The sequence below is a fragment of the Engystomops pustulosus genome, chromosome 2 (assembly GCF_040894005.1).
Source record: "Engystomops pustulosus chromosome 2, aEngPut4.maternal, whole genome shotgun sequence".
Classification (NCBI taxonomy): Eukaryota; Metazoa; Chordata; class Amphibia; order Anura; family Leptodactylidae; genus Engystomops; species Engystomops pustulosus.
In genome coordinates this window covers 226,303,478-226,325,689 of record NC_092412.1, presented here as the reverse complement: position 1 = coordinate 226,325,689, position 22,212 = coordinate 226,303,478, and the positions used below count along the sequence as shown (strand labels likewise).

Below are 22,212 nucleotides of genomic sequence, written 5' to 3'. Positions count from 1 at the left end.
TTGGCTGTGGATCTAGAATGTGGAGCGTACCTCAACCCTATTCCAGTAGTTAGTGACTGGCTAGTAGGATCCTGGATTGTCCCTGCTGCTTGGGCCACAAGTTGGCAGTCTCTGTGGAATTAGCACACAAAGGGGCACATTTACTTCCCGGTCCCTGCGCGATCCCCGCTGTGCGTTGTCCGCCAGAATGCACATCTGCCGTGATTCATGAAGATCGTTCGCCTGATTTCCTGTATGTGTCGCTTCCCCGCTGAGGTCCGCTGGAGTTCACCTTCTTCCTGCCGGTGTATGTGAGTGCATGTCTTGCGACACAAATTGAATAGTTAAATCCTGTGCAAAGTCCAAATCCGTCGGATCGTCCAATGGCCAGCCCCCCCCCATTTGTGTTGTGTGAAAGCCGCTGCGCTTGCCACACAAAACGATCGGGTGCATCACAATCACCGGTGCGATCCCCAAAAAATCGGGAAACCCGACACTGGCTTAGGATACTCAACAGCAAGGAATGACCTAAAAGAGTGATGTGGTGTTCTCGAATGAGCCAGCACGAAGAACCAAATCTTCAGTGTGAACGACTGAAGTCGGCTCCCATCAATGAGTCAATAGAGTCAACAGCTCATTTAACAACTCTTCCCCCCCTCCCCCCGCCTAATTGGCTCACCACGCCACCTTTAACCTGATAAAATTGGGATAAAGTGGAGTGGAATGGGGTGACTGACTGGCCTGAGGCTCCCTATTATATATTTAACACTCGGCTCTTCTTATTTAGCGGTACCAACCAATGACCAGCCTGGGTTCTGTGAGAAAGATTACCAATGTGAAAACAGTAATATAAACACATCACATATTAACTCTGTAGGCATATGATACTGCAGCTGTTATTACTATATTCTGGCAGTAGGTGGCAGCAAAGGATAACAAATAAGGGGAACTCCAGTATTACAGAGGTCGGATTCCTAAAGGTTAGAATGGGAAATATATAGGATGGAAAATATATAGTTTTATATAAAGTGCCCTCACCCCCTATGAATTCATTAGATACAGCCCCCTCATCCCCATGAATTCCTTATGTAAAGCCTTATGTGCCCCCCCCCCAACTCTGGGCCCTGGCACTTGCCCACGTATATCCAGTGCTGGTGCCGACCTGGTATGTATGAGTGATGCATATTCAGAGAAAGTAAAACCTCTGACAGGAGTATGTGAACAAATTACTTACTGAGTATAAGCTGTAGTATCAGCATGGTAGAGTAGAGAGAGGGTTACTGCTCGGCGTGTGGGGCTTTGAATGTAAGTGGAGCGGAATTTCAGCAGTCAGAAAGCGGGTGAGCGCACACATAGCCGGACATGAGAGCTGTAGAAACAGAGGGGGACATGTATTATCGTATCTGCACCTAAAAAATGCAGGAATCGTTAGTTTTTTTGGGCGCTGAATTGTTGCTGATCTATTGTTTCCGACTATCCCGACTCCTCCATTTTTTTTTGCCACAAGAGGGTGTGTCCTAACTTTTCCACATCATCCGTCACATTTATGTGTATTTTGTCTGCATTTTTAGGTGCAATTTTTGGCACACAATAGACCAGGAAAAAAATGGTCAGAGCAAAATTAAGGCGCAGTCCATGTAAGATTTTGGTGCACATCTCATTGATGTCGGCATTTTTATAAGGCACGACTGATTATTACCGTCTACCCATTATTTACTACAGCCGTGTGCCACTTTAAAACATCAGGCTGTGCTTTCCAGAGACTGATCTCTGATGCCGACAGTCCCCCCCCAGAATGTCAAAATGGATGTGACTAGAGATGAGCAAACATACTCGTCCGAGCTTGATGCTCGTTCAAGCATTAGCGTACTCGTAACTGCTCGTTGCTAGGACGAGTATTTCGCTCGCTCAAGAAAATGGCAGCTCCCGCCGTTGTGATTTTTGGCGGCCAGAAACAGAGCCAATCACAAGCCAGGAGACTCTGCACTCCACCCAGCATGAAGTGGTACCCTTACATGTCGATAGCAGTGGTTGGCTGGCCAGATCAGGTGACCCTGGGATAGACTAGCCGCTGCCCGCGCTGCTCGCATCATTCTCTGTCTGGATGCCGTTAGGGAGAGAGTTGCTGCTGCTGCAGGGATAGCGTTAGGGTGTTCTATTAGAATAGTGTTAGGCAGGAGTGATTCTACAAGAACCCAACAGCCCTTCTTAGGGCTACAATAACGTTATACATTTTTTTTTTTGTTTGCTTGTGGCTGGGCTTGCTGGCATTAGTAGTGCAGCTAGTACCATATTGTGACGAATTTGCAGGGAGACTTGCGAACGTTATTTTTGGCTCTTAGTGACACACATATCCACCTCAAACACCTAAGTGGGACAATTTATTGGGGGTTTGATTGAATTAGGCACAGTCTGCTGATTTTTTTTTTTTTTGAAAGTGAAAGTCACAGCACAAAATCCTTTTGTGTGCTGTCAGTGGTGCAAAGGCAATTTTATCTAGCTTAGTCTGCCTGCTACTGTTTAGCAAGCTAGTCTCCAGAAATCCCAATCCACATTCTCTCTGCTGGTGAAGCGTACTGTACGTCACGTGTGGCGTAATCTAATATGCCTTTTTTGTTCACATTAGTGTAATCACCATGCTGTTGCCCATAATTTTGGCATAATGGTGCTATTAAGCAGCCTCAGAGGCATCCATGCATGCTGTTTCCTGTCCATTTCCATGGTGTTTCCATCATTTTCTGAGGTTCCCAGGTGTTTGGCCAAGCTTCCCTGTGCAGAACCTTGGTCCCCTTGAAAAATGCTCGAGTCTCCCATTGACTTCATAAAACATGACTATAAATATCGCAAACTCTGTAAATGTTTTCTTTAACTAACATAAGATGTGACTTGTAACAATGTAACATTATCATCTAAATGTTCTCGTAGCATATCCCTAGGGCCTCCCTACCATATTTCTTTGATCTTCATGTGTCCATGTTATATTCCTGTGAATATCTATAAAGAGTGTAACGTTTTATCCATTATTTGTTTAATAGTTAATCCCAGGCTGTCTGGAGACACACAAATTCGTGCAGAAGAAGGCAAAACTGTCCAGATCTCTTGCGGGTTCAAGGCCAACCCAGCAGCATCGATGTTTTGGAGACAAAATAACAGCTTATTCACATTACCTGCCAACTATAAACAGGACCTGACCACGGACACTCTGCAGCTCACCATTGAGAAGGTCACCAAGAAGGATACCGCCAATTACACCTGTGTAGCTTTATTACCCAATGGTGGTGAGACCACCAGAGTGTTTGAGCTCATTGTTGGAGGTAAATTACCATTTTATCAAGATTTAGTCTCAAATGTGTAACTTTTTTGCTCAACTTTCTTTCATAATCAATAGCTGAGCCTGGATACACTGACTGTGATGCTGTCAGTGCAGCAGTGAGTTGAAGTTCTCTGAGGGTGCATGATAGTGTACTAATGTGGGAAGCCCAGGGACTTGGGCTGACAGGTACGTTCCAGTTTCTGGTTAGTAAGCTCGCATCACAACCAGCCTGGAGAGCTCCACACTAATATTATTGCCTACTGGCGACTGAGGGCTTTCCTATGACTAGGCATCACTGTAACTATTGGCAGGATCACTATGACTACTGGCTACTGGGGCAATCACTGTGACTACTGGCAGCATCACTGTGACTAGTGGCTACTGGGGGCATCACTGTGACAACTGGGGGGATCACTGTCTCTATGATAACGATTAATAACAGTAGTAACATTTCAGTTATGAAATAGCAACAAAAATAATTTAATAGTTGGGGGTCATCACAACATGAGATACTGTATTAAAGAGTTTCGCCATCAGGAAGGTTGAGAACCACTGTATTAAAAGATGCAATGGTTGTGAAAGGTCCTCCTTAAGATAACTGAGCCTCATTTCTGATAATATTGTCCCACATTTATCAAAACCAGTGCACTCAGTACTATCTGCAGTTTGCCTGTGGAGTGCGCAGGGTACGACACATTAATCAAAACGCACGGTGCACGGTCTTCATGAATCTGGGGCCCCCTGCACTGCTCGGGAAGTGTGCCCCATTTTTTTCGGTGCACTTTGTTCATGCTGGCGCACGTCAGTAACAAATGTGGCGCAAACTCTGTCTAAGCAGTAACACGCCCATTTGGGTGCATATTTTTTAATATGGTCTGGTCGGACACAGTGCAGACGCGACACAAAACTGGCGCAGACACTTTATAAATACAAGCAGTTTGCATGTTCTTTTATGTGCAAAGTCAGACAGAAATTGCTGCAAACACTTTAACCCCTTAAGGACGGAGGGTTTTCCGGCTCATTTCTCGCTCTCCAACTTCAAAAATCCATAACTTTTTCATTTTTACGTGTACAGACCTGTGCGAGGGCTTATTTTGTGCGTAACAAATTTTACTTTCCCGTAATGTTATTTATTTTAACATGCCATGTACTGCGAAGCTGAAAAAAAATTCCAAATGTGGAAAAATTGAAAAAAAACCGCACGTGCGTCACGTTCTTGTGGGCTCAGTTTTTACGACTTTCACTCTTCGCTCCAAATAACACGCCTACTTTATTCTTTGGTTCGGTGCGATCGCGGTGATACCAAATTTATATAGGTTTTATTGTGTTTTAATACATTTTCAAAAATTAAACGAATGTGTACAAAAAAGAAAAAAAATTTTTTGCCATCTTCTGACGCTAATAACTTTTTCATACTTTGGCGCACGGAAATGTGTGAGGGGTCATTTTTTGCGAAATGAGGCAACGTTTTCATTGCTACCATTTTGAGGTCTGTGCGACATTTTGATCATTTTTTATTTCATTTTTTATGTTATGTAAAAAGGTGTAAAAGTCGCATTTCGGACATTTGGGCGCCATTTCCCGCCTCGGAGGTCACCTCCGGCCGTAACCGTTTTTATATTTTGATAGATCGGGCATTTTGGGACGCGGCGATACCTAATATGTCTGTGATTTTTACTGTTTGTTATGTTTTATATCCGTTCTAGGGAAAGGGGGGTGATTTGAACTTTTAATATTTTATTAATTTTTTTTATTTTTTAAACTTTTTTTTTTATTTTTTTTTTCACTATTTTTTAGACCATCTAGGGTACAATAACCCTAGATGATCAGATCGCTCCTACCATATACTGCAATACTACAGTATTGCAATATATGGCGTTTTTGCAGGTCTTACATTACAATGAGCCACTGGCTCATTGTAACGAACCTGCATAAACCATGTAGCCTCGTGTCAAGAGAAGACCCGAGGCTACCATGGTAACCGATCGCCGCCCCCCGATGACGTTCGGGGGCGTGGCGATCGAAAAAAAGATGGCGGCGCCCGCGCGCCGCCGTCTTTTAAACGCCGCCCGCGACTTTGCGGGCGGCGTTTAGAGGGTTAATAGCCGCGATCGGTGCAAGCACCGACCGCGGTTATTAGCGGTGGGGGTTTTGTGCAAAATGCAAAAACCCCCACCTCTGTATGAAGAGGACTCAGCCCGTGTTGGCCACACACGGCCACAATAACCAATTGGCCACAATAAAACAAAGAGTTAAAAATGTATTTAAAGGGGTCTGAATACTTTCCATACCCACTGGCCATATTTTTCTGTACAGTGTGCAGTATAATATGTATATAATGGTGCACATCCTCCATTCTTTAGTGTGACAGGTTGCGTATCCCCAGACACTGTGGGGCCCAAAGCAGATGTTATGGCTGCTACCCCTGCAGTTACGCCCCTGCCATCATAATTGTATCAATTCTATGATGTGAACTAAAAATCATTGTTGTATTCTGTGGCGGAATGTAGAATCTCAACTTTACCAATGATTTGTTGCGTTCTGTTAATGATTGATTGTATGCTTGTCAATGGTTAACTCAGAAGCTCCTGGTCTAACTGTGTGATTGGTATTTATTATTCTTAGTAGAAGACAATTTCCATTATTTTCCCTATTGTATCAAACCAACTAATAATAATAATGATTTGATTGGATAGTACTTGGTTCTTGTAAACAATTTCCAGTGTAGGTATGCCTTGTATCGGGTTATTAGGTATGTTTATAGATTGGAGGATATGTGCCAATCCAGTCAAAATAAAGGACCACATTTATCAAAAACAGTGCAGTCTGTACTGTATGTAGTTTGCCTGTGTAGTGTGCCAGATTCAGGAATTGTGGCATCCGTTCTTCATGAATCCCTGCACTGCTTCAACAGATTTCACCAACTTTTTTTTAATGCACCTTTAACGTATGGCATGGGATAGAAATCTGTTGGAAGCTGCATGACAAATATGACGCACTGTCTGACTGAGCACCGGAACGCCCATTTCAGTGCGGAATTTTGAGTTGCATTGGGAATAGTGCAGGAGTGCAGGCCCGACACAAATTTGATCCTTGACACGATATAAATACATGGACAATGTGCAAAAGCACGGAAAAAACTGGTGCAGGGGCTTTAATAAATGTGGGCCATAATGTTTTACATGGTGTATTTTTCACAGATCGTCAAGTCGGCCTTCCAATAGAGGCTATTGCAGCCGCCGTGGTGGTAGGAGCACTCATGATTGCCTTTGGAATGTTTGCACGGAGAGAGAAAATATTTAATATGGTAAGTTTATAAAAGCAATGGTGCAAATACAAAAAAATGGAATTAGAAAAATAAAGTGTAATTATATATAACAAAATTCTTAAATGTCATGTCAGCTTCTCCACAATTCAGTCTCAGTCTTACAATTCTGCACCTTGCCTTGTCCACCACCTCTGGTGGAAATCGGGTGCCACTTAGACTCCGCTCCCAGGTGTCGGCTTACGTCATCGTTTGCGGTGGTAAAGTGCAAGGGCGTAACTTGAGGGGGGTGCAGAGGTTGCGATCACACCTGGGCCCATGAGGTTTAGGGGGCCCTTATGGTGTCACTTTCCCATATGAGAAGACTAGTACTATAAACCATACATTATAGTCGGGGGCCCGGCACAGACTTTGCACTGGGGCCCATCAGCTTCTAGTTACGCCACTTGTACAGTGGGTCCACTACCCCTGATCCTGACAGAGGTCCAATGGTCTACTTGTTACCACTGTATTTGGGTGGTATATTGCTCCTTTGTATAATAATGCAGAGCTAATGTTGACATTGTATGAAGCAGGGAACTTGTTTGGTTGTTTCTTTTGTAGAAAAAACTCAAAAAAAAAAAAAGCAACCAATGCAAACATCTGGGCGTGGGGCTTTGCACATTTACATATACGTTTCCAGTGATCAGATACGAGCAACCAGTGTTTTTATTTTTCACATTTACAGTAATGCATATAAGGCCAAGCCCCTCCTGGTTGCGGTTGGATTGCGTTTCTAAACACAATCCCATCTGAACGTGTGAATGCTTGGTCCTGCTTATGAGGAGTGCTAATTGCTGATATCAATTTGGAACAAAACATTGCGGGTATATAGAGATTCGTGCACACAACCGTGCGCTGTACTTGGGGCACAAACAAGGGTCCTCTGGACTGTTGTTTGCAGCCCAAGTCTGCAGTCTGTACACATGCCAAAGACAATGTTAAAAGACTACCCAGGCCACATATATGGCCAAGAATAGGACATGCTCCATAATTTGCGGCCATGGAATCCAGGGCCATATGTATGAGCGCATAGAAATATGTGACACTGCCATACAGCTGTATAAAAACATGGCTGTATCACAGTAGAAAGCAATGTTTATGGGCATGAGGCCTTAGATTGCACCCTCCACCTCTTGCGAAGCAACTGGTACTGTAAAAAGTCAATGTTGCAGCTGGGTCTTATGTTCAATTGTGTATTCGCCAGTGCCTGTAAAGCAGTCCCATCCACATATGGCTGCTCATGCAAATAATCCCTGCTTGCGAGTCCGCACATGCGCAATTATTCCCACTAGGAGTAGTGGTTCCTTGTTCAGTTCTGGATGGATGTTCCCATATAAATGCTGGTGCTTAAACATTTTCAGAAATATCAGAAAAGACTATGGGAAGATTATATCACTGCAGTGTCGGCATATCAGGGAAGCAGAAACCCTGTGCTTCATTTCTATACGATGTATGGAGTTTCCTCCCCGGGAGTGCGGTCAGTCCATGATTGGTCATTAGTCACTGACTGATTACAGTGTGATTCCGTAATTCATTAACATCAAAGGCCATAGATATATTAAATCTTTATTTCTATGTATAAATTAATTCCAAGACACAAAAGGCATAAGTACACACCATTCTTCGGCTGAATATGCCATAGTCCAGTGATGGCGAACCTTTTAGAGACCGAGTGCCCAAACTACAACTTAATCCCACTTATTTATTACAAAGTGCCAACGCAGAAATTTAATTTGTGATTTATACTTCCTGCTCTGTCTCAGCTTTCATTCATATCAGCACCCTGAGGACACCAATTAAGCAGAAGCTAGAAGAAATTTGGATGATCATTGTAGCTTCCCTCCAGGATACCATAAACAGGAAGAATTGTCAGGGCCGTAGCAGGAGCTACAATGCTAATGCAGATCTGTCCACACCTTCCCACTCCTCCAGTAGTCCCAGGTAGTCCTGTAACTTTAAAATAGCTCTGTGCACAGCAAGTCCTGGGCTGTTTGGGACTGTAGGAAGATACCTGGAGTCCACTCTGGTCATGGCCTGGGTGCCCACAGAAATGGCTCTGAGTGCCACCTCTGTCACCCGTGCCATAGGTTCGCCACCACTGCCATAGTCCATATACGAGTCCATGCTAAATTTCCATGGCTTCCACTGAGATCACGAACGCCCGGTCTGTCCTGTGACATTTTGGAGGAGGTTCCTCCATCTTCAGTCTGGAAGGAGGGCATAGGATGGGTTAGTAAAGAGAGAGTTTACATTTCAAGCAGTTACCGAGTGTGATAGACTTACCTAAAGAGATGGGTTTTAAGAGCACGTTTGAAACTACTCTGGAGGTTGGGTATTACCAACAGGGGGTGGTAAACTTAGCAATCCTGGGTGTGTCAGTTAGTTGGCTGCAAGTGAGACAATGGTCGACATGTATTCTGCAGGTCATAAGGGGGTGCAGTAAGTCTTCTGCGGAGATTGGGGCAAAGAAGGGGCAAAGGGTAAATGGACTTATGGTTAATAGATATGAGCACTGACGGGCAGCTGCTTCTGTAACTTCTAAACCCCCTCCGTGAGTCTTATACACAGACCTGTTCAGTGTTCTTATCCTGAGCCCAACAGGAATTTCCCTCCTCTTCTCCTCCATCCTGCTGCAGGGGCTTTCATTAGTAGGAGGCAGCATCACTGAAGATGCTGCCACCTACTTGACACAATAAGAATCTCTTCTCTACAGCAGAGGAGAGATATTTATTGTACTTGCTGAACGGATCTCTGAGGATCACCTCCCGCACTTCATGGTGGGCCCTGACTGACAACATGGGTGGGCCCCACTAAGTGCATGGGCCCGGAGCAACAGCTCCCATTGCCCCCTGCTAGCTATGCCCCTGGCTTTAATGGATTATTGTTAGCAATGCATAAAATCAGATGTGATGGGAGCCATAATCCAGAATCTCAGTGCAGAATGGTCGGTGACAGTCACAGTCAGTGTGAACTAATGATCATTGCGTTTAAACCTCTCAGCGTGACTTACTATGACCTTGCAGGGGATGTTCTGAGACGGCTTCTCTCCTATACACTATGTAGGCTACAAATAGGGTTCATGGTCCTAAAAGCTGCTTGTTCTAGTCTATGGCACCCACCAGCACCCCTGCTACATGGATCATCTCACTTGATGTAGAGCCAATTGGCAGTTGCAATCAGTTTTATTTTCTTTAAGCACGCAAATGCCAGAATTTTTCAGAATTTCAAGCCTCTTGATGTATCGGGCTGCGAATTTGCAGCGGCGGGGCGATCATACGCTGGCACAGTAGCAGTCTTGCTGCTACTAACAAAACACAAAAAGTTGATCTATGGTTACATAGATCTCCAGGGCCAATTCCTAACACTGTTTGCCACTTTATATTGTTAAAACTGTTGGGATCTGGCATAACTGAATACTGCAAATGTTATTAGAGCTGAATAAAATGTTTATAACAATTTGAAGCAACTGTTTGGACACGTTGGATTTGGTTCTCCCTCATTCCACACAATGGTTGTGTTTAGTGGGAAAGAGAAAGCAGAACAGAAAAGTTTTAGGTCTTTTTATTTATTGAGGTTTACTATTCAAAATGTAACATGCAGTGTTCGTTTTGCGTTTTGAAATGCAACTCATAATAAAACGCTTACGATTGCATATTTATCAGGACCTCTGCGCACCGCCAGTGGTGCAGAGGCCCTGAAATAATCGCAAATGCTAGCTTATTGCTAGCTTTTGTGATTATTTTCCCCAATCCGCCACCTTCACGCCAGTGGGGCGTGAAGGGACGTGAAGGGGGGGGCGCGGCCGGCCGAGCGGGGGGTGCGGCCGAACGGGAGTGGGCCGGCGCGGGGCGTTACTGTCCCCGCGCCTGCGCACTCGCTGCTGCCGGCGACTTTTCATACGTGAAAAGTCGCCGGCTGCGTTTTTTTCTACGCCAGGCCCTGCCTGGCATAGGATAAGCGCTGCGCTGCTGGCAGCCCGATACATCAAGAGGCGGAAGCCTCTTGATGTATCAGGCTGCGAATTTGCAGCGGCGGGGCGATCATACGCTGGCACATGAGCGCCAGCGTATGATAAATATCCCCCAAACACCCTAACCTGGCGAATTTGCTAAATCTGAATTCTACACCAGACTGGACCATGTGTAGAATTGACCCCAGCATCCGATATACCAAGAGGATAAATCCTGCCCATAGTGTGTATTTATTGCATCTAATTTCCACTATTTTGTGTATATAATGTCTTGGAAATGTTGAGGCTGATGTCACACATTTGCTTTCTGCTTGCAGTGCATGAAGGGGCGGCATGATACGGCTATGTAGGAATCCATTCTGATGATCGTGTGATGTATTACCGCTCCTGGATGTATATGGAGAAGCCAGTGATTTCCAGAAGATCTCCATGTCTACTTTTATAAGCGCAAGGTTTCCTTTGTTAGAAACTTCATTCCATTTACACCTGTTCACCACTTACCTATGAAACCTGATTAAGTAAAGGAGACCGCAAGATTCCCACTGGATTTAAGGAATTATCCTCCCTTGCTTGGGGTTGAGCCACAGTGGACATTGACCTTATCAGTGGGTACATCGCCACCAGCGTAATTCATGGCTCACAGACATTACAAAACCATCTCTGGGGTCATTAATTATCATTGATGTCCCATTGTGAAGTGTCTTGTAATTGTTATGTAATCTATAAGAGCATGTATAATGGACTTCAATCATATAATAAAGACTTTACCCACTGTATAGTTATGGGACATAGCCAGGAAACCAGAGTGCTCCAGGTCTGGCTACAATCCTGGAAAATAAATGCATTTTTCACAGTCTTGCTGCTACTAACAAAACACAAAAAGTTGATCTATGGTTACATAGATCTCCAGGGCCAATTCCTAACACTGTTTGCCACTTTATATTGTTAAAACTGTTGGGATCTGGCATAACTGAATACTGCAAATGTTATTAGAGCTGAATAAAATTTTTAAAACAATTTGAAGCAACTGTTTGGACACGTTGGATTTGGGTCTCCCTCATTCCACACAATGGTTGTGTTTAGTGGGAAAGAGAAAGCAGAACAGAAAAGTTTTAGGTCTTTTTGTTTATTGAGGTTTACTATTCACAATGTAACATGCAGTGTTCGTTTTGCGTTTTGAAATGCAACTCAAAGCTTGCTCCTTAGCAAATGTGATTCTAATAAAACACTTACGATTGAGAATAAAATCCATGTGTTACATATAAAAAAAGCAAAACACATGGGCATTTATTAAAAACAGTGCAGTCTGTACTGTGTGCAGTTTGCTTGTGTAGTGTGCAGGGGGGGCCAGATTCATTAATTGTGGCGCACGTTCTTCATGAATCTGGCGCCTTCTGCATTGCCCCAACAGAGTGCATCACTTTTTTTTGTTGCACCCTTAACATGTGGCGTGTGACCCAATTCTGTTGGACACTGCATGATTAATGTGGGGCACGGCCATTTTGAGTGCAGAATTTTGTGTCACCTCGGGCATTCTGCAGCCATGACACAAATGTGTCGCAAACACTTTATAAGTACAGGTACAAGCAGTTTGCAAAGAGAGAACGTGCAAAGTCATACAGAAAACGGGTGCAGAGGCTTTAATATATGTGAGCCATGGTGTTTGCTACCAATCTCAAGCGCTGCGTGTGAACCCGGCCTGAGACACTTTCATCCACGTGGTCTGGAGTAGTATTCAACCTGTTCAGCTAAGGAGATTAACAACTTCACACTTGTCAGTGAGGCTTCAAAGCCAGGAAAACATACTTTATATATATATACGCCTGCAGAAACCTCAGATTCAGCAGATCTGAGAATGATCTAGTAACTACATGTATAAACTTACATAAGTTGATCTCCCGAACTATGTACGTGGGTGACCCAATGCTAGGGTGAATGAAGTGGTATCCGTTTGCGATAAGTTGCCCTGGGCTACAGATCCTTAGTGGGCCCCACCTTCCCAGTAGCCACACAGTCACCTCTGTGTATCCACACTGTCCCCTCATAAGCCACATTCCATAAGCCACACTGCCCCATCACGTAGCCACACTGTCCCCTATTAGCCAAACTGTTCCCCCTGCGTAGCCACACTGTCCCCATAAGCCACATTCCATAAGCAACACTATCGCCTCCAACTAGCCACATTGTCCCCCCTACTTAGCCACACTTCTGTCCCCCCATAGCCACACTGTCCCCCCTATATAGCAACTACTCCACCCCTACAAAGCCACACTGTCTCCCCCCTGCTCTAAGAAAGTAAACTCACCTTTCCTCATTCCCTTAAGCAGCGCATGCCGCCGCCTTCTTTCATTCCATTTTATGTGCCTGTTGTACGCGCCGCATTAGAGCGGGTTGCGAACAGTGCGGCGCACTGCTTTGGGGAATGAGGAAAGGTGAGTTTTAGATTCTGCCTATATGCCAGGCTCCCAAAGAGCGCATCTTAGAGGCAGGAAACTACACGAGCTGGAAGGTGATCATTTACACCAGTGTCTGAAAGCGACACTGGTACAATTGATCCGTGGGACAAATTTTTTTCTGTCACCCAGGTCGGCCCCTCAAGCACCCTTGGGCCCCTTACTTTACCATTTACTCATTTTTATTTCTGTTTTAGATCCTATAACTCAGTGATGGTCAGTGTAAGATTCCAGAGTGTGGACGATGACTCTATAAGTAGACACTTCATGATTGCACTGTGCTATGATATGTTGAGTGCTGCCAGTGTGCTTAGATCAGCAGGGTACAGGGTTTATCTAGACTTTTATTTAGTTTCTGAAGATTCTACTAGTATCTGACACCTAGAAAAAGAGAGATATAAAACACAATGACACTCTCAGCTCTACTAACTCACCTATAACACACACAATCTGCACTGCTATAAAGACCTTATTTGTCTGTCGTTTGTAGGGCAAGTCTCTGCACAACTCTGCTTGCTGGAAGGAAGTGCCTGTGTCTTAACTAGTCTTGTAATGAGGGGGGGGGGGACGAGAAGCAGAGAGCACTGCAGTGTGCAGACAAGAGAAGCTATTTATAAAAGACAAAAATCCAGCCATAGTCAGAAGATTTACAGTTGTATCCAGGGAAACCAAAATTGTAAACACTAGAACTGATAGAGACAGGTTGGATTTGTATTTGTGAAATGCTGTATTTTTGTTAATAACATTGAATCAGAGAATGTGTCATTTTGTTATCCTGAGTATATTTAAGAATCTTGTCTTTGTCGGAATACCCCTTTAAAGGGAACCTGCCACCAGGGACCTCATTTTCACAAAAGACAGGTAGCAGAAGCAAGAAAGATTATTATTATTATTATTATTATCAGTGGGGGAGGGAGTTGCTGTACAGGAGCACAAAGGTGGTGCCTGAGATTAGAGGAGGGAGCAGCACAAAGAAGTCACATGTTTCTTTTTTTTTATGCATCCAAACCAAAAGAAAACTGGGACTCCCTAGACTCCCTAGAGGATTTTGTCAGGGTGCAAGGTGAGTTAAAAACACAATTATATTGTAATGCAAATGCACAGAAAAGGCAGAAAGACATTTTTTGCAATCCAGCTGTAATGGGCTTCTGCAAACCATTTTTATAAAGCAGGAGGAGCTGAACTGAGTGTCCTATCTTCAGGCAGCATGTTATAGAGCAGCAGGAGCTGAGTAAATTGTATATAGTTTCCTATTAGGAGGGGGAGCTGAGCAGACTGTACAGAGTATCATATTTCAGCATGTTATAGGTGGAACTGAGTAGTTTGTACAGGAGGTGTATCTAGTTTTTTAACATAACACATAATTATTTTATTTTTCCAAAGTATCCTCTTTTTTTCAAAATGTATTATTTTTTTTTTTCACGGGATCTTTTATTCCTGGTCAACAAGTCCTCCCTCCCTGGTAATGTGATAATTGTTGCTTCTTACAAGACTACATTTTATTATGTAGTATCTTAATATATTGAGAGAAAACATTATTATTTTTCTCTTTTCTATAATTTATTAAACATTTATTCTCGATTTCTGGGAAGAATAGTTACATTGATTCAATATATGGAGAGAGAATAGTGAGTCTTGTTTTCCAGCCCCACAACCTTTTGCAGATTTACAGGGGTGAATGGCACTGAAATTATTCTAGATGTCAGAAATTTTTGCGTTTCTCACTGACTAAGGCCTCACCCAAGGCCATTAAATGGGGAAAGAACAATTTTGTCCTCACTCAACAATGCAGAAGAGTTTTCTTGAGAGCAGTTTTATATTCATCCATAAAACAGAGTAGACCTTGACCTGCAACTTCTCAGTCGTTGACACTGACGACAATAAAGAATTTTATGACAATTAGACCAGAACCAAGAACAGAAGTTTTCTCACTTTTCCGTCACAGCTCAGCGGAGGTTCTCCAGGAACATCACCAAACGTAAGGGATTTGTGGAGATATTAGAGGGGTTTTATTTCTACATTATTCAATTTTCGTTTGGTCAAATTTTTCCTTAATTTTAAAAAATGCAGCAATTTTTCTTAGTTCTGACAAAAAATTCATATGGGTTTGTCATAGGCAGAATGATACAAAGTTATTTTTTTTTATTTCTTAGTTTTAGGAGAAATTTCTCTCTAAGTCAAAATATTTTACTGGTACTCTATGGAGTCTTATCCAAGATTTATGTAGCTTGTTATTTTACCCTGACATTCCAATTGGTTACCAAATATGGGGATTTGGCTTTAGGTATGTTTCCCACGGTCAGTGCCAAGTCTAATGAATACTCTAGAGTAGACCATGGCAGGTGGACAGAGTTAGAAGTTGTGTTTGTCAGGAACAAACTAGTCAATCGATGTAAAAAAAAATTGGATTAACTTGACAAACACTTTTTTTTCAATCTAAACACTTTTTAGAGATTTCTTATTTGTTATCCTGGAAGTTTTTAGGAAGTTTAAAATGTGTTCCCTAAAAACCATTAAAGCATGTAACAACTAATGATACATACTCAAACAAAGTGGGGAGATTTCTGTACGTTAGAACTTAAAATTTTTAGCAGTACTATTGATAAATACATCCATTTTTTGACACAAAGTTAGATCCTTGCCATAAAGAGAAACCCTCAATTGTACTCAATATGCTGCAAAAACTATGCAGAATTATTTTCAAGATCAGTCAAATAAATTACTAAGTGATTTTAGAGAAGTTGGTGATATTGCATTTTCCTTCATTCTATTCCTGTAATTTATTTTACTTTGTATTTGTTGCTTCATCATTCATTTATTAGAGGTTCCACAGTTTTATTAAATAATGCACAATTGTATAACATTGTACAAAGCAGTATACGTTTTGATAAATAGTCATGTGTAGACAAATACAATCATTCTGCTGCGGAGTGCATTCAGTTATAACAAGTAGAAGAAGAACTAAGCACAGAATAAACAGCAAAAACAATGGTCTGAATGGCCAAAAATGACATTTATTTATTATTACTTTATTTTGTATTCTGTCACCAGCTCCCCCCAGAGTTAACCACAAACTTTTCATATTAAACTGTTAATCGATGTAAAGATGTAAGAACAATAAAATTTACATTCTGATTTAATTTAGAGAGAATACTGTAGATTTTTAAAGGAAATCTACCTTCAAAATCAAGCCTGATAATCCAGAGACACTTACTCATAGATCCAGGCACCGTGACTGTGGTAATCTTTTTATATTTGTTATCCATGGCCTATTTACTTCTAAAATCTACTTGTACAATTATGCTAATGAACCTGAGGGGCCAGGGCCGATTCTAGCATATTTGCTGCCTGAGGCGAATATTAAAATGCTGCCCCCCCCCCCGCTCCCTATTAAGTAAATCTTTAAACTTTACTAACAATTAACAACTCTACAGACAGCGCACTGACACTGTGTGACTGACTACAGGTTCTGAGAGTCATTAGTGACATCTAGTACCTTATGGATGACAATCTCTTCCATCAGGAGGACTTTATTCTGGGTTCTCCAATCCATGACGTATCGCGGCTGAATTCATGGCCAGATATCTTCAGCTCCGTGCAGCATCTCCACCCGGCGTCCCTAAAAATACCACAGTCACTTACAGTATAAAATATATACCCCTCACAACACAACTGACCGCATTCTCCACACATACAAAACATCCCTTCATTATATATATTCTACTGGAATTATAGCATACACAGCACCAATCAATATACAACACCCCCAATTTATTAATACAGACCCCCCAACATTTGGTTTAAATGATGCAAAGTAATCTATTGTATCCTATAACTAATATATCCCACCCTGTTATTATGTTACATGTGATTTTATATTGAGTGCTACCCTGATTAATGTAAATATATAGCACCCTCTAATATACAGCCCCCCCCCCAGCTTAGTAATATACAGTATCCCATATACAGTTCCCCCGCTCAGTAATATACTGTATCCCATATACAGCCCCCCAGCTTAGCAATATACTATATCATATATACAGCCCCCCAGCTTAGTAATATACTGTACCCCATATACAGCCCCCAGCCTAGTAATATACTGTATCCCATATACAGCCTCCAGCTTAGTAATATACTGTATCATATATACAGCGCTCCCAGCTTAGTAATATACTGTATCCCATATACATCCCCCTCCCAGCTTAGTAATATACTGTATCCCATATACATCCCCCTCCCAGCTTAGTAATATACTGTACCCCATATACATCCCCCCAGCTTAGTAATATACTTTATCCCATATACAGCCTCCCAGCTTAGTAATATACTGTACCCCATATACAGCCCCTCCAGCTTAGTAATATACTGTATCCCATATACATCCTCCAGCTTAGTAATATACTGTACCCCATATACATCCCCCCAGCTTAGTAATATACTGTATCCCATATACATCCCCCCAGCTTAGTAATATACTGTATCCCATATACATCCCCCCAGCTTAGTAATATACTGTATCCCATATACATCCTCCAGCTTAGTAATATACTGTATCCCATATACATCCCCCCAGCTTAGTAATATACTTTATCCCATATACAGCCTCCCAGCTTAGTAATATACTGTACCCCATATACAGCCCCTCCAGCTTAGTAATATACTGTATCCCATATACATCCCCCCAGCTTAGTAATATACTGTATCCCATATACAGCCTCCAGCTTAGTAATATACTGTACCCCATATACATCCCCCCAGCTTAGTAATATACTGTATCCCATATACATCCCCCCAGCTTAGTAATATACTGTATCCCATATACATCCCCCTCCCAGCTTAGTAATATACTGTACCCCATATACATCCCCCCAGCTTAGTAATATACTTTATCCCATATACAGCCTCCCAGCTTAGTAATATACTGTACCCCATATACAGCCCCTCCAGCTTAGTAATATACTGTATCCCATATACATCCTCCAGCTTAGTAATATACTGTACCCCATATACATCCCCCCAGCTTAGTAATATACTGTATCCCATATACAGCCTCCCAGCTTAGTAATATACTGTACCCCATATACAGCCCCTCCAGCTTAGTAATATACTGTATCCCATATACATCCTCCAGCTTAGTAATATACTGTACCCCATATACATCCCCCCAGCTTAGTAATATACTGTATCCCATATACATCCCCCCAGCTTAGTAATATACTGTATCCCATATACAGCCTCCAGCTTAGTAATATACTGTATCCCATATACAGCCCCCCAGCTTAGTAATATACTGTACCCCATATACAGCACCCCAGCTTAGTAATATACTGTATCCCATATACATCCCCCCAGCTTAGTAATATACTGTATCCCATATACAGCCCTCCCAGCTTAGTAATATACTGTATCCCATATACATCCCCCCAGCTTAGTAATATACTGTACCCCATATACAGCCCCCCAGCTTAGTAATATACTGTATCCCATATACATCCCCCCAGCTTAGTAATATACTGTATCCCATATACAGCCCCCCCAGCTTAGTAATATACTGTTTACCCCCCAGCTGAAATCTGGCCCCATATAATTATATAACACCCCCAGGAAAAGAAGAATCTGGCTTCGTATAATATATACAGCCCCCCCAGTATAAAATTATTCTGGCCCATATAATATATAAAGCACCCCCACCCCAGTATAAATGACTCTGACCCCATATAGTATATACTGCATCCCCCCTAGTATAAAACAATTCTGGCCCCATATACTATATCAACCCCCCCCCCCACCCCACAGTATAAAACAATTATGGCCCCATATAATATATCAAACCTCCCCCCCCCCCCCCCCACACACACACACACAGTATAAAACAATTCTGGCCCCATATAATATATAAACCCCCCCCCCCCCACCCCACAGTATAAAACAATTATGGCCCCATATAATATATCAAACCTCCCCCCCCCCCCCCCACACACACACAGTATAAAACAATTATGGCCACATATAATGTAAACAGCACCCCCCCAGTATATGACAATTATGGCCACATATAATATATACCCCCCACACAGTATAAAACAATTATGGCCCCATATAATGTATACAGCCCCCCCCCCCAGTATAAAACAACTATGGCCACGTATAACGTATGTGAAAAATAATAAAATAATACTCACCTGCAGGCAGCTGCTCCCTCGGCGCGCGGCTCCGTTCTTCACGCGGCTCTCCTGTGAGCCGCCGCTCCGCACAGTGACACAGGCGTCGTGACGTCATGACGCCTGTGTCACTGATTAGAACGGAGCGACGCAGCAGCCAGAAAGGCGCTGCATCGCTCCGCATATAAATCGCGCCTGTGTCTTAAAGAGACAGGCGCGATTTATTTAGCTGGTGGGCGATTCGGGCGTTAATGGACGCCCGAATCGCCCACTTTAGAGCGGCGAATTTCGCCGCCCTGTACAGGGACCCGCAATCTGCCGCCTGAGGCGAGATTTTCATCTCGCCTCATGGCAGATGCGGCCCTGTGAGGGGCTACCATAGCCCATCTGTCATAAGCTTTACATACTGTTACACCCATCCTCCCCTGCTCCATTTTAAGGTTAAAGGCAGAGAAAAAAGTTTACATTTTATAAACATTAAAGAATTTCCTTGGTGGTAATGAATAATTTTAGTACCAAAGTTACATTGTATAATATAATACCTAATCTATGGTCATGTATAGTTTGTATAGCGGATACTTTGCCCATTTTGATATTTACCCAGTCGATGCTATGATCCTCTATAGCAGTGGTGGCGAACCTATGGCACTGGTGCCAGAGGTGGCACTCATAGCCCTCACTATGGGCACCTGCGCCTGCACCCCAGACGGAACTCAAGGCCTCTTGCAGTCCCAGGCAGCTCAGGACCCTAGAAGGAAGCTACAATGATAATCCAAACTTCTTCTCCTTCTTTTGACTGTATTGGTGTCTTCAGGTGCCTATACAATTTAAACCTGTAACAAAGCAGGTAGTAATAAGTTACTGCTTAAATTGTCGCATCGGCACTTTGCGAAAAATATGTGGATTTTGGTTGTAGTTGGGCACTCGGCATCTAAAAGGTTTGCCATCACTGCTCTATAGAGACAAATGCTTTTATGGTCTATTTTTCTGTTTCTCTTCTACATGTTATTGTTACTATGGGTTCATCTTGTGGTTTTAAGTCCATCTTTTTACCATTGTTAGTCTGTTGGTGTAAACAGCGTTATATCCCTTTTAACAACATTCACTGAAATCTGTGATATCCATGGAAGTCTCAGTAGCAGCCACATTTGTGACTACTCTTTTCAACTTATCTTATCCTATGTTATTATGGCTGTCAAGAAAGATAATCAGATTGTGATAAATTTTCCATTTTCTACATAAATGTGGCAATGGTGCAATTTATGATTTTTTAAATTTAGTAAATGTTATATGTGGTGCAATTAAATCTAAAGTATCTGTTGATTTTTCATCCCTTATATGTGATACAAGGTTATCCATAACATATTTTTATGAATTCCTCACTATTCTCAGATACAATATAGATAGTATTCAAGATTATAGTTATCTTCTCTCTCATACAGAAGCAGATAAGAGATACAGATAGGATAACGCCTTGTTCTCTTATATACAATCCACCAAATACAATCTCTTGCGGTGAACAGTAGTGAAATATCTTATTTGTTTCTTCTAGTTACAAGTAAAGATGAAGAAACTTCTAATTTTATTAACTGTACTTTTGCCTCTTTTCCATGAAATTACAGGTGAGTAATATCTAAAAAATGTAATATTATTTTAGAACTTTATATTACATGTACATAGAATTCTGGGGAAGTTAATGGTGCAATAAAATGAATTGTATTAATCCAATAAGTATCTGTTGCACTGTCTGTGACGTTTCAGAAGGTGGAACCTATGCCACAAGCTCACTTAGGATAAAATACATAATAAAAATAAAATAATACAATAATAATAAGTACGGTATGCTTTATATACATCACATAAAGCCTTAAGTACTTGACCATATTATGGCACTTTTTGTGTACGGACAAAGGTGCAAGAAGCCCTATTGCATGTATGGGGTTTTTCCATTGCCTTCACCACAGGGGGTGTGGAATGGGTTGGGCCACCTGCCTCCAACAGATGTTTTACACTGGTTTTCTGGCATAAAACATGAAGGGAGTCCACCACCTCCCCAAGCATCATAATCTGCTGGCAGCATGTCGAGAAATGCTGTAGCTTTCTAAACATGCCTTTTTGTTCTTTATGCAATATATTACATATTCCCAGTTAAATCCATATGCTAGTGTTGGAGCTGTTGCACCCAGTTCGTGTCCTCAGCACCTGGAGTAATAGTATTCCTACCTCGACCTTTCTCTCATCATCTGATAAGTAGGAGATGTCTTGTAAGAAACATGGCTGACACTGAAAGCAGAGGGAAGTGATTAAGGCAGTTCTAGGAGTGCTGAGGACACGCTCTGGGTGCAACATATGCCTCATTTACATATGGATTTAACTGGCAATATCTCAGAAATGACTTAATGGACACAGAAAAATAAGTATGTTGAAAATCACAGAACATTTCCCTACAAGATGCTGCCAGCAGATTATAGCCATGGGGGAGATGGTAGACTCCCTCTTAGTCTATGTAAGCCAGGAGCTGGCACTTGGTTTGGCATGGAGTCATGGACATAATAAATAATGAGCTATGGACCTTGTCATAAATTATGTGTATCCTTCATTACTGCAAGGGGATATCAAGACCGGTATGCAAAATGCTGGTGTACATAAAAGCAGTCCATACAGTTTCGTCTTCTCATGTTTAAAGGAAACCTACCACTTGGTCCCGGCCGAAATGACCTCCTCACACCACCCTCTGGGCTCTGTACCACTGATCCCAGGACATATTTTGTTTAGGGACAAAAACTAATAGTTTATGGAAAAAAACGGATTCTATAATCTATAGGAATTCACTTCCGCCAGCCTTGCAATTCCACACACCTCCGATATTTAATTATGCACGCCCCATCTTTGTTGTGTTCCTCCTCCTTGGACATGCGCGAGAAGTGCCGCGAGCTGATTGACGTCACCGGCTCTTGGTCCAAGAAGGAGGAGCACAACAAAGATGGGGCGTGCATAATTAAAGGGGTATTCCAGGAATCAGCATAATT

General features: G+C 42.3%; 1 protein-coding gene across 6 annotated transcripts in view; it reads left to right on the top strand.

The window, feature by feature from the left end:
• The window catches only part of TMIGD1 (transmembrane and immunoglobulin domain containing 1), a 61,586-nt gene that overhangs the window by 23,951 nt on the left and 15,423 nt on the right, over positions 1 to 22,212 (top strand). For 3 of the 6 annotated variants that reach the window (XM_072138352.1, XM_072138355.1, XM_072138354.1), the window contains 3 exons: positions 3,015 to 3,293; positions 6,493 to 6,599; positions 10,887 to 11,560. In XM_072138352.1, the coding sequence (XP_071994453.1) occupies positions 3,015 to 3,293; positions 6,493 to 6,599; positions 10,887 to 10,919 (419 nt within the window). In that variant the 3' untranslated portion in view covers positions 10,920 to 11,560. Of the gene's footprint in view, positions 1 to 3,014; positions 3,294 to 6,492; positions 6,600 to 10,886; positions 11,561 to 14,936; positions 15,001 to 16,183; positions 16,263 to 20,735; positions 20,806 to 22,212 lie in introns of those variants that run through there. The other 3 variants (XM_072138356.1, XM_072138358.1, XM_072138353.1) reach the window with 3 other exon arrangements.